General features: G+C 50.8%; 1 protein-coding gene across 5 annotated transcripts in view; it reads right to left on the minus strand.

The window, feature by feature from the left end:
* Positions 1-12,686, minus strand: part of KCNAB2 (potassium voltage-gated channel subfamily A regulatory beta subunit 2) — a 97,238-nt gene that overhangs the window by 16,328 nt on the left and 68,224 nt on the right. For 4 of the 5 annotated variants that reach the window (XM_065936858.1, XM_065936856.1, XM_065936854.1 and 1 more), the window contains 3 exons: positions 12,198-12,241; positions 11,335-11,372; positions 2,060-2,139 (listed from right to left, as the gene is read on the minus strand). In XM_065936858.1, coding sequence (XP_065792930.1) covers positions 2,060-2,139; positions 11,335-11,372; positions 12,198-12,241 — 162 coding nt within the window. Of the gene's footprint in view, positions 1-2,059; positions 2,140-11,278; positions 11,373-12,197; positions 12,242-12,686 lie in introns of all 5 variants that reach the window. The other variant, XM_065936859.1, reaches the window with a different exon arrangement.

Here is a 12,686-nt window from a genome sequence, read left to right on the forward strand (position 1 = left end):
TTATGTGTGTGTCCATGAGTGTGTGTGTGTGTCCACGAGTGTGAGTGTGTCGAGTGTTGGCGTGTGTCCATGAGTGTGGGTGTGTGCGTCCATGAGTGTGGGGGTGTGCACCCATGAGTGTGTGCACTGAGTGTGGGTGTGTGTGTCCCTCTTGTTTCTTGCTTTTTTAACAATAAAGAGAAGGATGCCATGCTGACTGCTGTCTGTTCTGCTTGGTGTCACTCTGGGCCCTGCACCAAACTCGTGTCAGCCAGGGTCATGCGCTGACCGTTCCAGCCGTGTTTGGCACTGCAGCACTGGATTAACTTTGAAGAACTTTCTGCTCGTGGCAAAATGTTTCTGAGCAAAAAACAACAGACGGAGAATGATCCATACCCAGTGCTCCATTCCAATTATAACAGTGCCTGAGTCATCCACTCAGAAATCATGGGCTCTAATTTGCAAGCTGTTTAGCATCCATTCTGAAGGCTCTTCATTTATGGTCAAGATGCACAGAAAGTCACTCAGCCCCGAGCCTCTTTCCTTTCATTCCTGGGTCTCTCCTTGGTGGGACAAAAGATTAGGAAAGAAGGAAGGAGATGGGGAGCAGGCAGCAGTCCTGGGGCTATAGGAGCTGTAGGCAGTGACAACTGAAGCCTGTTGCTTTCAGCTTTGAATTCTGCTGGCCGTGAATTTGGTAAGGCTGGCCTCTGTCCAGCGGGGGTGCAGAAATCCTGCAGCAATCTGGGAAGTGCCCAGAGCATGAGAAGCAGGGGGACTCAGTAAGATGGGTGCTTGGCATTCTGGTTAGAAGAGGGACTCAGTGTGCTGGCCTACAATGCCACCCTGGATGTCCAGTTAGGCTGAGGGGAGTGAAAGCAATGCCTCGAGGAGTGCCATGAAAGGGGGTGTGCGGGACTTGGACACAGTGCCATCTGGAGCTGGGGGAGACTGTGGGGAGCTGTCACTCACACGCTCTTGTGGGCAGCAAAGCCAAGGCAGGCGCAGGGCCAGGGAACAGGCTGGGGTGCTTGGGATGGGGGACGCCTCTGGGCTTAGCATCTGCATCTGGCTTTTCCAACTCTGACCCTTTGGCTTAGCTCATCTGTCTGGAAAGCGTTTCACTCTGATTGAAAGTGGTTGCCAGTGCAGAGGGATTGGGGGGTGGTGGCAACAGGGGACAGAGGCCACTGATGGGAACTAGAGGAGACTCAGGAAGGGGGTCCCAGCAGAGGCCCTTGGGGATGTGAGACCCTCCGCCCCTGGGCCAGGACTTGGGCAAAGGCGGAGCTGGGGTCCTGATTCTTGGTCCTCCAGACTCTATCCTGGGCTGCAGGTAATAACCCAGAGCCCGAGAGGCAGGTGCTGGCCCCGAGGCCATGGCACACGGCGGGCCAGGCTGAGTGGTTCAGCTGATGGGAACTTGGCTCGCCCTAGGCAGCAGGGGGCCAGAGGGAGGACGGAGAGCGAGCCAACAAATGATTTCACAAACAAAAGCTGACTTTTGGAAACCCAATGCAGGAGAGTGGATGATTTGATTACAGTCAGTCTTTAAAACTGAAGCCAGCGGCCTTGGCTGAAGAGCGCTTTTACATAATTGAGTAGGAAAGTTCATTGCCAAGATGGGAAGTGCTTCCTACAGCGCTGGGCTCGGCTCAGCAGACCCCGCTCTCCCCGGCTCCTGAGGGGCCCTGCGTTCCCTGCAGCCCTAATTGCACCATTAAGATGTGAGAGTGCCAGGCATGCGGGGCTGGCTGCAGGTCGTGGGCACGGCAGGAGAGCCGGACTACAGCTTAATCATGCTCTCGCCCAGCGCGGCATCTTGGGCACCAGAGGGGCTGTGGTCAGCTCGCCGCTTGAACACATGTGAGTTTGGCAAGTCACCGAGTGCTCTGTGATTCTGACCCCATGAAAACAACACCTCCTCCAGCCGTTTAGAGTTTGGAAGAGCACGTGGGGAGTGGGAGGTGCAAACTGTCTTGGGAATGAAAGAGAGCCCGGGAGCAACAGAAGCTCCGGCTTTCCCCCAGGAAGCCATGGTTGGCCCGCGCCGCTTTTTCCCGTGAGAAAAGGAACATACTTGCCCGCCGCGTAGACTTCTGCGGTATCGAAGAGGTTGATGCCATTGTCGTAGGCCAAGGTCATTAGCTGCTCTGCCATCTGAAATAAGAAAATCCGGGTTACTCACAGGCAGCACTGTCTTGCCAACCCAGGCGGAGTGGGGGCCCAGAGGCTCAGAGCTCAACCTCGAGGTCTGGGGAGGTCCTCTGAATGCCCAGGCCCTGTCCCTGTGTCCCCACGTCCTCTCCTGCCGCAGGGTGAATGTGGAAGCAGCTCAACCACAGACCCATAGAGAAGAAAGAAGCCAGGGAGAATGAAGCAATAGCCTCTGGACTGTGAATTTAGTTTTCTTTCTTTCGGCTGCACTAGTGGTCTTCCCAGGTGGCCCTGGTGGTAAAGAAACCTCCTGCTAATGCAGGAGGCATAAGAGGTGCAGGTTCGGTTCCTGGGTAGGGAAGGTCCCTTGGAGGAGGGCATGCCAACCTACTCCAGTATTCTTGCTTGGAGAATCCCACGGACAGAGGAGCCTGGCGGGCTACAGTCCATAGGGTTGCAAAGAGCTGGACACGACCGAAGCGACTTGGCAAGCACACGGCAAGTGAGATCTCAGTTTCCTGACCAGGAATTGAACCCGTGCTCCCTGCAGTGGAAGTGTGGAGTCTTAACTACTGGACCACCAGGGAAGTTCCATGGATTGTGAGTTTTTTGCGAGCAGGGACCCTGCCTATTGGGTTACCACAGGGCTTAGCACCTGTACTAAATTGAATCCTGTCCCCCAAATTCACGTCCACGCAGACTCTCAGAAAGTGACCTTGTTTGCCAGTGGGGTTTTTGCATATGTGGTCAGTTCAGATGAGGTCACACTGCATTGGGGTGAGTCCTACATCCAACATAAGTGGTGTTTTTATATGAATAGACGCAGACACACAGGGAAGAGCCCATGTGAAGATGGAGGCAGAGGTTAGGGTAAAGGGTCTACAGCCCAAGGAATGCCAAGAACGGCCAACCTCCAGCAGATCTGAAGGAATGGAATTCCTTCAGAGCCTTGGAGGCAGTGCAGCCCTGTGGACACCTTGACTTTGGACTTCTGGCCTCCAGAACTGTGAAGAAGAAATTTCCGTTGTTTTACGCCACCCAGTCTGTAGGACTTTGTTCTGACTGTCCTGGGAAACAAACAGGCCACAACAGGGGCATGATAAAACCTGGCAGGATCAGTTCAGTTCAGTTGCTCAGTTGTGTCTAATTCTTTGTGACCCCATGGACTACAGCATGCCAGGCTTACCTGTTCATCACCAACTCCCGGAGCTTGCTCAGACTCATGTCCATTGAGTTGGTGATGCCATCCAACTATCTCATCCTCTGTCGTTCCCTTCTCCTGCCTTCAATCTTTCCCAGCAACAGAGTCTTTCCCGATGAGTCAGTTCTTCACATCAGGTGGCCAAAGTATTGGAGCTTCAGCTTCGGCATCAGTCCTTCCAATGAATATTCAGGGTTGATTTCCTTTAGGACTGACTGGTTGGATCTCCTTGCAGTCCAAGGGACTCTCAAGAGTCTTCTCCAACATCACAGTTCAAAAGCATCAATTCTTCAGTGTTCAGCTTTCTTTTTGGTCCAACTCTCACATCCAGACATGACCGTGACTACTGGAAAAACCATTGCCCTGGTAGCTCAGCTGGTAAAGAATCCTCTTGCAATGCAGGAGACCCTGGTTTGATTCCTGGGTCAGGAAGATCCACTGGAGAAGGCGTAGGCTACCCACTCCAGTATTCTTGGATTTCCCTGGTGGCTCAGCTGGTAAAGAATCTGCCTGCAATGCAGGAGACCTGGGTTCGATCCCTGGGTTGGGAAGATCCCCTGGAGAAGGGAACAGCTATCCACTCCAGTATTCTGGCATGGAGAATTCCATGGACTGTATAAAACATGGGGTCCCAAAGAGTTGGACATGACTGAGCGACTTTTATTTGATGAGACTGACCTTTGTCAGCAAAGTAATGTCTGTGCTTTTTAATATGCTGTCTAGGCTGGTCATAGCTTTTCCTCCAAGGAGCAAGCGTCTTTTAATTTCATGGCTGCAGTCATCATCTGCAGTGATTTTGGAGCCCAAGAAAATAAAGTCTGTAACTGTTTCCATTGTTTCTCCATCTATTTGCCATTAAGTGTTGGGACCGGATGCAAACTACAGCTAGAATGTGCCTGTGAGGTCAAATCCCTCGAATTCTTCCCAGCAACTGCAGGGGGTGGTGTGATTGTTTGCAGATGGAGAAACTGTCGTCCTCAGATAACTCTCTGGCCTTGGCCTGTGCTTCTCCAGGCGAGGAGCTGAGGAAATCTGCCTGCAATTGACAGCTCCCTCCGAGACGCAGTGGAGAATGAACTCTCTGGATCTCTGAACAGAGCAGGCATCCTTCTGAGCAGGATCATGGATCCAAACTCCTCCACTAGCCATTTCTCGAAGCTCAGCTCAGAGCATTGAGCTTCCCTCTCGGGCCAGCCCAGGGTTCGGTGAATAATACTGGGTGGGCCAAAAAGTTCATTCGAGTTTTTCCATAAGATTTTTTTTTTTTTTAAATTTTGTTCTTGGCCGTGCTGCACAGTATATGGGATCTTAGTTCCCCGACCAGGGATCAAACCCATGCGCCTTGCATTGGAAGCATGGAGTTTTAACCACTGGACCACCGAGAAAGTCCCTAGATCCTATGGAAAAATCTGAATGAACTTTTCCAGCCAATTCGTATTTAACCCTCAAAAACTGTAGGACAGAAAACCAGCCATTTGTGGCTTCTAGGAGCTTCTCATAACACCAAACGCAGAAGCCCCACTGGCCAGGAAGGTATGGAGGGGGAGGGCGCTGCCCTGTTGGTGTCAGTGGGGTGAAGGGGGCGTTCAACCGCTGCCTATGGGAAGGTGGCTGGTGTGACCAAATCCCTTTATTTTTCAAGAGAAGCCAGAAATCCAGGATACTGGGGTTGTGTTCAGTTGCTAAGTCGTGTCGGACTCTTTGGCTTCCCAATCTTTCACTGTCTCCTGGAGTTTGCTCAAACTCATGTGCTTTGAGTTGGTGATGCCATCCAACCATCTCATCCTCTGTCGCCCCTTCTCCTCCTTCCCTCAATCTTTCCAAACATCAGGGTCTTTTCCAGTGAGTCAGTTCTTCATATCAGGTGGCCAAAGTATTGGGCCTTTAGCTTCAGCACCAGTTCAGGGTTGATCCTTTCGGATTGATTGATTTGAACTCTTTGCTGTTCAAGGGACTCTCAAGAGTCTTCTCTAGTACCACCATTTGAAAGCATCAATTCTTCGGCACTCAGCCTTCTTTATGGTACAGTTTTCACATTTGTACATGACTACTGGAAATACCATAGCTATGACAATATAGACCTTTGTTGGCAAAGTGATGTCTCTGCCTTTTAAAACTCTGTCTAGGTTTGTCATAGCTTTTGTTTCAAGGAACAAGCGTCTTTGAATTTCATGTCTGCAGTCACCATCCACAGTGATTTTGGAACTCAAGAAAAGAAAATCTGCCACTGTTTCCATTGTTTCTCCATCTATTTGCCATGAGGTGATGAAACCAGATGCCATGATCTTAGTTTTCTGAATGTTGAGTTTTAGGCCAGCTATTTAACTTTCCTCTTTCACCTTCATCTAGCAGCTCTTTGGTTCCTCTTCGCTTTCTGCCAGGAAGGTGGTGTCATCTGCCTATCTGAGGGTGTTGATATTGGGGAGCGGGTGTAAAATCTGAATTTCAAATATTGGCAGTGAATCCCAAAGGTTTCAGAGGCTGAGAAGGTCAAAGCTACTCCCATTAGTCAGCTGTTGTCATCAGAGTAGGAAGGCTCCTTGGTGGGGGAGTTTTCTGGATCCCTCCATGGCAGAGTGGACTGGCTACTCTCCTCCCTCCTGGGGCTCAAGTGTAACAATGTCTCCAAAATAACTGCCTCCACTCCATGAGCCCTGCCTCCCTCCTCCTCTCCTGTTTCTCCTCCTTTCTTCCTCTCTGTCCCCTGGGCAGGGATGTTCTTGGTCATCAAGTGGTTTACTCTCTCACGTCTGCCTCCCAGTCCTCCTTTCTCTGTTTTCCTGTTCAGCTAAATAATGGCTTCCCAAAGATATCAGGTCCCAGAATCTGTGAATGTCACCTTAGGTAACAGTCGTGTCACATTTACAGATGTGATTAAATTAAGGGAGATTCTCCTGAATGAGTTATGCATGCTTAGTGGCTCAGCTGTGTCTGTCGTTCAGTCGTGTCCAGCTCTTTGCGACCCCATGGACTGTAGACCACCAGGCTCCTCTGTCCATGGGATTCTCCAGGCAAGAATACTGGAGTGGGTTGCCATTTCCTTCCTTCTCCAGGGGATCTTCCCGACCCAGGGATTGAACTCGAGTCTCTTGCATCTCCTGCATTGGCAGGTGGATTCTTTACCACTGCACTACCTGGGAAGCACCTGAATGAGCTACATGGGTCCTAAATGCCACCACAGGTGACCTTATAAGAGGGAGGTTGCAGGAGATTTGACACAGACAGAAGAGAATGTGATCACAGAGGCAGAGGCTGGGTGGTGTGGCCACAAGCCGAGGACTGCAGGCAGCCCCTGGACACTGCAAGAGTCAGGAAGGATTCTCCCCTGAAGCCTCCAGTGGGAGCGTGGCCCTGCTGACCTTAATTTCAGCCTAGTGATACCAATTTTGGATTTTGGCCTCCGAAACCATGAGAGAATAAATGTCTATTGTTCTAAACCATGCAGTTAGTGGTTAATTTCTTACAGCAGCCACAGGAAAAGAATGCATTCTTCATCGTTCATTTAACATATTCTTATCAGGACTAAGATGTGCTTACGAGGTTTCCCTGGGGGCTCAGTGGTAAGGAATCCAACTGCCAGCGCAGGAAACATGGCTTTGATCCCTGACAAGGGTTCGATTCCTGATCTGGGAAGACACCTAAGCCTGTGCTATACAGCCTGGGAGCTGCAACTACTGAGACCACAGGCTGCAACTACTGAAGTCTGCACACTCTAGAGCCCATGCTCCACAACAAGAAGAACCACTGCAATGAGAAGCCCGTGTGCACAGCAACAAAGAGTCAGCACAGCCAAAACCAAATATATAAATAAATAAAATAAAAAACCAGATTACTCTGATTATTCAGTTTTTTTTTTTTAAAGGATATGCTTAGGATCTGTGATCTGTCCCACTCTCCAGACAGAGAGCAGCTCGAGGGCAGGGACCTGGCCCTCAGCAGGTGCGCAGACAGCATGAGCTGACAGAGGAAGGAAGAAAAATCTGAACACAATCCTAAGTACACCCAGGACAGTGCCTGAGTGACTGTGAACAGAAAGAGAATGGGGGAATCTGGGAATTTTCAGGGCTGATTTTTGCTCTGCTATGATTTTGGTGTAATTTCTGTTCCAGGTTTTTCTAAGTAAATGCTTTCCAGTGGTATTGGCGAAGACTCTTCAGAGTCCCTTGGACTGAAAGGAGATTAAACCAGTCAATCTTAAAGGAAATCAACCATGAATATTCATTGGAAGAACTGATGCTGAAGCTGAAACTCTGATACTCTGGCCACCTGATGCGAAGAGCTAACTCTTGGAAAAGACCGTGATGCTGGGAAAGATTGGGGCCAGGAGGAGAAGGAGGCAACAGAGGAGGAGGTGATTGGATGGCATCACTGACTCAATGGACATGAGTCTGAGCAAACTCTAGGAGATAGTGAAGGACAGGGAAGCCTGGTGTGCGCAGTCCATGGGATTGTAAAGAGTCAGACATGACTTAGCGACTGAACAACAATCATATGGGTTTTCCCTGCAACACTGCAATTGTGACATATAGATGGCTGTCTCTATTGTCCTCTGTGCTGTTTCATCATGGTCCTGTCTCCGTGTCAGTCATCAAAACACAGCTTCTAAAGACTTCCTCTCTGTGGGTACATCCGGTTTTGTGTAATGGAGCTTCTGTTTTGTGACTTTTCAGTTATTTCCAATGTCAGAGTCTCAGAGGCTGGAGGCAGGAGGAACTTCGGAAGACACGTGGGCCACCTCCCTGTCACCCCCACCAGGGGACAGCGTCCTGCCCCAGATCTGGGAGGGGCTGCCGGCTCTGAGGCCAGGAGCCCAGGTGGCGTCCCCTTGAGTCGCTCTCCAGGTGTGGCCTCGGGTACCTGCTCAGTCTGGAGGTTCTGCTTCTTTGGAATGGGATAACAGCACCCACCTCTCTGAGTTGATAGAGGATTGGGAGCCATAATAAAGGTAAAGTTCTCAGCTACTATTTTTATTAAGTTGTTATTGCCCAGGCTGCTTGGAACACAGGCCCGAGGGGGCATTTTCTGCCTGAGTAGCTGTGTGAGATCACAGAAAGGACACTGAACTAGAGTTTGGAAACCTGATTCTGTCCAGGGCAGCTTTGGCACTTTGCCATTAGATGTGAGGTCTACTAACACCGAGGTCCTGCATCCCTGCCTGACCCACGGAAGTCCCCTTCCCTGGGACAAGAACCCACAGATATTTGCAGATGCTGCTGTGACCCCAAAGGATGGCTGACAGCAATCCTTTTCTGTAAAGAGCCTGAGGGTAAATATTTCAGGCTTTTCAGACCAGATGGTCTCTGTGGCAACTATTCCACTCTGACCTCATAGCCTGAGAGCAGCCTCAGACAATTTGAACTGATGTGGCTGCCTGCCGAAAAAACTTTGTTTACAAAAATGGCTGTGGAATCCATAGAGGCAGGGAGTGGATGAGAGGTGACCAGGGACTGGGGGGTTCTGGCTTACTGGGTACCGAGTTTCTGTCTGGGGTGATGAAAAATGCTGGAAATAGAACGTGGTGATGGTTGCACAGCAAAGTTAATGTACTTAATACTTGTTTACTTCAAGATAACTGTATACTTCAAAAATGGTTAACATGGTACATTTTACGTTATGCTTATTTTAACCACAAGAAAAGTGATTAAAATGGCAAATTTTATGTTTCATATATTTAAGAAGAAAGGAAAAACAAAAAATAAAAAGAATACAGGCTGGGGACCAGCTTTGGCCCTGGGGCCATCACTTACTGATGTTTTCCTAGTCCAGCCAGGGAACACCCCTTTGCCACAGTAAATCCATTGGTTCCTCATTTCTGGGTCTCCCTGTCATCTGGCACAGTGTCTTGTACACAGGAAGCAACTCTAAAAACAGAACTCTGTTTCTGAATTCCACAGCATGCTGAATGCCTTCCTTTGGACATGAACTTAGTAAGGGACACAGTATTCCAGGTGGGGTCACCCAGCTGGAGTACCCAGTGGGCCTGGGGCTGCACATGTGTTTCTCTGCAGCCCAGATGGTCTTTGCTTTGCCTCCTTGCGGCACTAATCCCGCTGGCTCAGACCAGGCAGTCAGCTAAAGAATAAAATCCAGGCATTCTTCATCTGAACTGTGGCAAGGTGGGCCCCTTAGTCTTGATGTATTGATTTTTTGGGACACTAACTGTAGGATTTAATACAAAAATTCTGCTTGCTCTTTTGTTCAATTATTTTCACCTGCCAGGGCTTTTTAGAACCCTGAATCTGTCATCTGTTGTATCCACCGTCCTTCCAGCTTTGTGTCACTTGCAAACAACTTCCAATGTCTTCATACATGTCACTATGTCCCTGATGGGGACATGGGGGAGGCAGGAGCCAGCTGTGGCTATCATCAGATCATTAATCAATACTCTTTGGCTGCGACGGATCTGTTGCTGAAAAAGTCACCTAATTGGATGGCTACCATCCGACCACTTCTCTGTATCTTTTCCACAAGGACATCACATACAGTGTAGCTAATAATGCCATTCGGAAATGAAGCCATATCCTTGACAGAATTCTTCCACATCGAAAGGGAAGCAGGGGAATCAGACTCAATTTATTTGCGGTAAAGCACGTGGACTCCAGGGCTCCGACCTTCTAAGTGCTCGGAAACAATTTGGTGGCTGAAGCGAAACAATTGCCTGCCAACTTCAGTCTGAGATAGCTCAGACCTGGAACCTCAGAGCAGGGGTGAATATCAACAGTTCTGTAACAGCTATGGTCACAGAAGGAACCAGAATGCAAATGAAATGCATCTAGATGGTGACAGAAGCCAAGCTTTTCCTTCAAAAAGTAACTGAGCAACCATAGATAAAGGTCTCAAATGAACTAATTTATATTTTTAAGGGCTTCCCAGGTGGCATAGTGGTAAAAAAACCCACCTGCTAATGCAGGAGATGCAAGAGACATGGGTTTGATCCCTGGGTTGGGAAGATCCCCTGGAGGAGGACATGGCAACCCACTCCAGTATTCCTGCCTGGAGAATCCCATGGACAGAGAAGACTGGTGGGCTACAGGCCATGGGGTCTTAGAGAGTTGGACATGACTGAGTGCCCATTCATTTTTCAAATGCAACCTTCCCAACAGTAATCAGGGCGGACGCGAAGGCAGACAGCATCTCGTGTAGAGGTTCTGAGCTCTCTGAGCAAATACCACAGTTCTCACTTCCAAGATACTCACTTCCTACCCAGAAGTGCATACCAGCCTGGGAATCATCATCCTCTTCAGGACAGATACTGGCCATGCTGCATCTCAGGGTGGGGAGAGCAGCCCCAGCAGGTCCATCCCATGGCAGTGTATCCCACGAACGCTGGCTCTGGGGCATGCACAGTTAGCAGCTCAGTCAAATGTTCATCTGCTTGGTCTTCAGTTTGCAGCAAATCTGCAAATCTACATTCTAATTTTTTAAAATTTGGCTGTGTTGGGTCTTAGTCACAGCATGCAGGACCTTTGATCTTCATGGCAGCATACAAATCTTTAGTTGTGGCGTGTGGGGTCTAGTTTCCTGACCAGGGATTGAACCCAGGCCCTCTGCATTGGGAACGGGAAGTCTTAGCCACTGGACCACCAGGGAAGTCCCACAATCTGCATGCTCTTGACAGACATTTACTGAAGTTTCAAAGCCACGTGGGCATCCTCTGTAGCAGCAGCATAGATCGCATAGGGCTTGATGATTTGGAAAGTGAGCTCTCTTGGAATTCCCCTAACTGTGAGGTGGGGGTCACACAGATGAGAAACCTGAGTTTCTGAGACTTTAAAGGATCTGCTGAAGCCTCAAGGCACCCAGCTGCTAGGTGTTGGCACCACTGCCTGGCTCACCCTTTCTGTTGTCCCCCAGGGCACCCTGGAGAAACAGAAGGAGGGAGCCATGGAGGCCGCCCTGAGCGAAGACCACCTGGTACATTTGGAAGACTTTACCACGTACCCAGGGCACTGGTGGCCCTCCCCGGGGCCTGGGGGAACGAGGGAGCCCCATCTCACCTCGTCGGTGATCTGGCCTCCGAAGGTCACCCATGTTCCTGGAAGGAGAGACACAGGCTGAAGTCAGAGAATGCCCCCAGGGATGCTAGTTCTCCCCAGGGTGCTTAGACCTCAGGTAGCAGGACATGGCGGTGGGGGGAGAAGGCAGCCATGGGCCACCTTGCTGCTCTGCGTGAGCGTGTGCTGGGCACGTGTGGACTCCTGGCCTTTGGGGCAAGTCTCTGTCTCTTTGGGCCAAGGAACGAAGGGGACAGTAAGCGCCCAGAGCAGGCAGCTGGCTGGCGGGCTGTGACGGGTTTGTTGGGGCTCTTGCCACTGCAACTCCTATTCTGGGGACACCCTGTGGGCAGCAGGGCCAGGGCTGTCTCTTTGAAGATGCGCTGGTCTGACAGCTGTGTCCTCACACTTGCTGGGTGGTGTGTGTGTGTGTGTGTGTGTGTGTGTGTGTGTGTGTGTACATGTGCACTGTGAGGTGGAGAGACAGCATGTTCTCGGAACAGAGATCATATCTGGCAAAAGGAAAAAAGGGCAAAATCTGACTGCTCTTCATGGGGGACCCTGTTATGTAAGGAAAGAAGGTGCCGGCTTCGGGGGCAGGGGGCTCCCTTGGTTCTCTGCTGCTGGGCAGGGGGCTGTGTGTGCAGCGTGCCCTGGTGTTCACTAAGGCTACACCTCTGTCCCCCTCCCTGTCCTAGGCCCCTCCCCCATGGCCTCTTGGTTGCCATGGCAACCAAGCCTCTCCTTCCCCCCAACCCTAGCTCCGGGTGAAACTCCCTCCTCTCACCCCCAGAGGTGACCCCTTCAGCCTTCCCACCGCCCCTGCTTCTGTGGGCACCACGGCACCGAGAGGCCCCCACACTCACCGAGTCCCAGGCAGGAGACCCGCAGGCCCGACTTGCCCAGGTTCCTGGAAGACAAACGTGGTGTGAGTTCTAGGAAGCTAAGGGCAGGACCCATTGTTTCCACTGCCCAGTCTCCCGAACCCCCCACGCATGTCGTTTAAGGCTCTGAAGGCCAGGGGTCCTTTGGAGAGAAGCCTGCTGCTCACCCACCCTGGGGTAAAGGGCCATCTGTCCCCCACCCCACACACCAGGGCACGGCCATGTTGCTGGGACAGGCCAAGCTGTGACCGCCGCAGGCCCTGGAAGGCACCGCTGGGGGAGAACATGGAATGGGCCCCGTGTTGTTTCATGGGCTGAAACAAGACTGGTCAGGCCTTGCGGACCCTCTCTCGTGAGAAGCTTCTCTTTGCATTTCTTTAGCGCCACATCTGCATTTTGTGTGTCTTTACTTCCCCTCTTCGTGGGGTACAGGACAAGTTAGTCCCACATCCCCTGGGCCATGTGGCCCCT

This window comes from Muntiacus reevesi, chromosome 5 (assembly GCF_963930625.1).
Source record: "Muntiacus reevesi chromosome 5, mMunRee1.1, whole genome shotgun sequence".
Taxonomy (NCBI): Eukaryota; Metazoa; Chordata; class Mammalia; order Artiodactyla; family Cervidae; genus Muntiacus; species Muntiacus reevesi.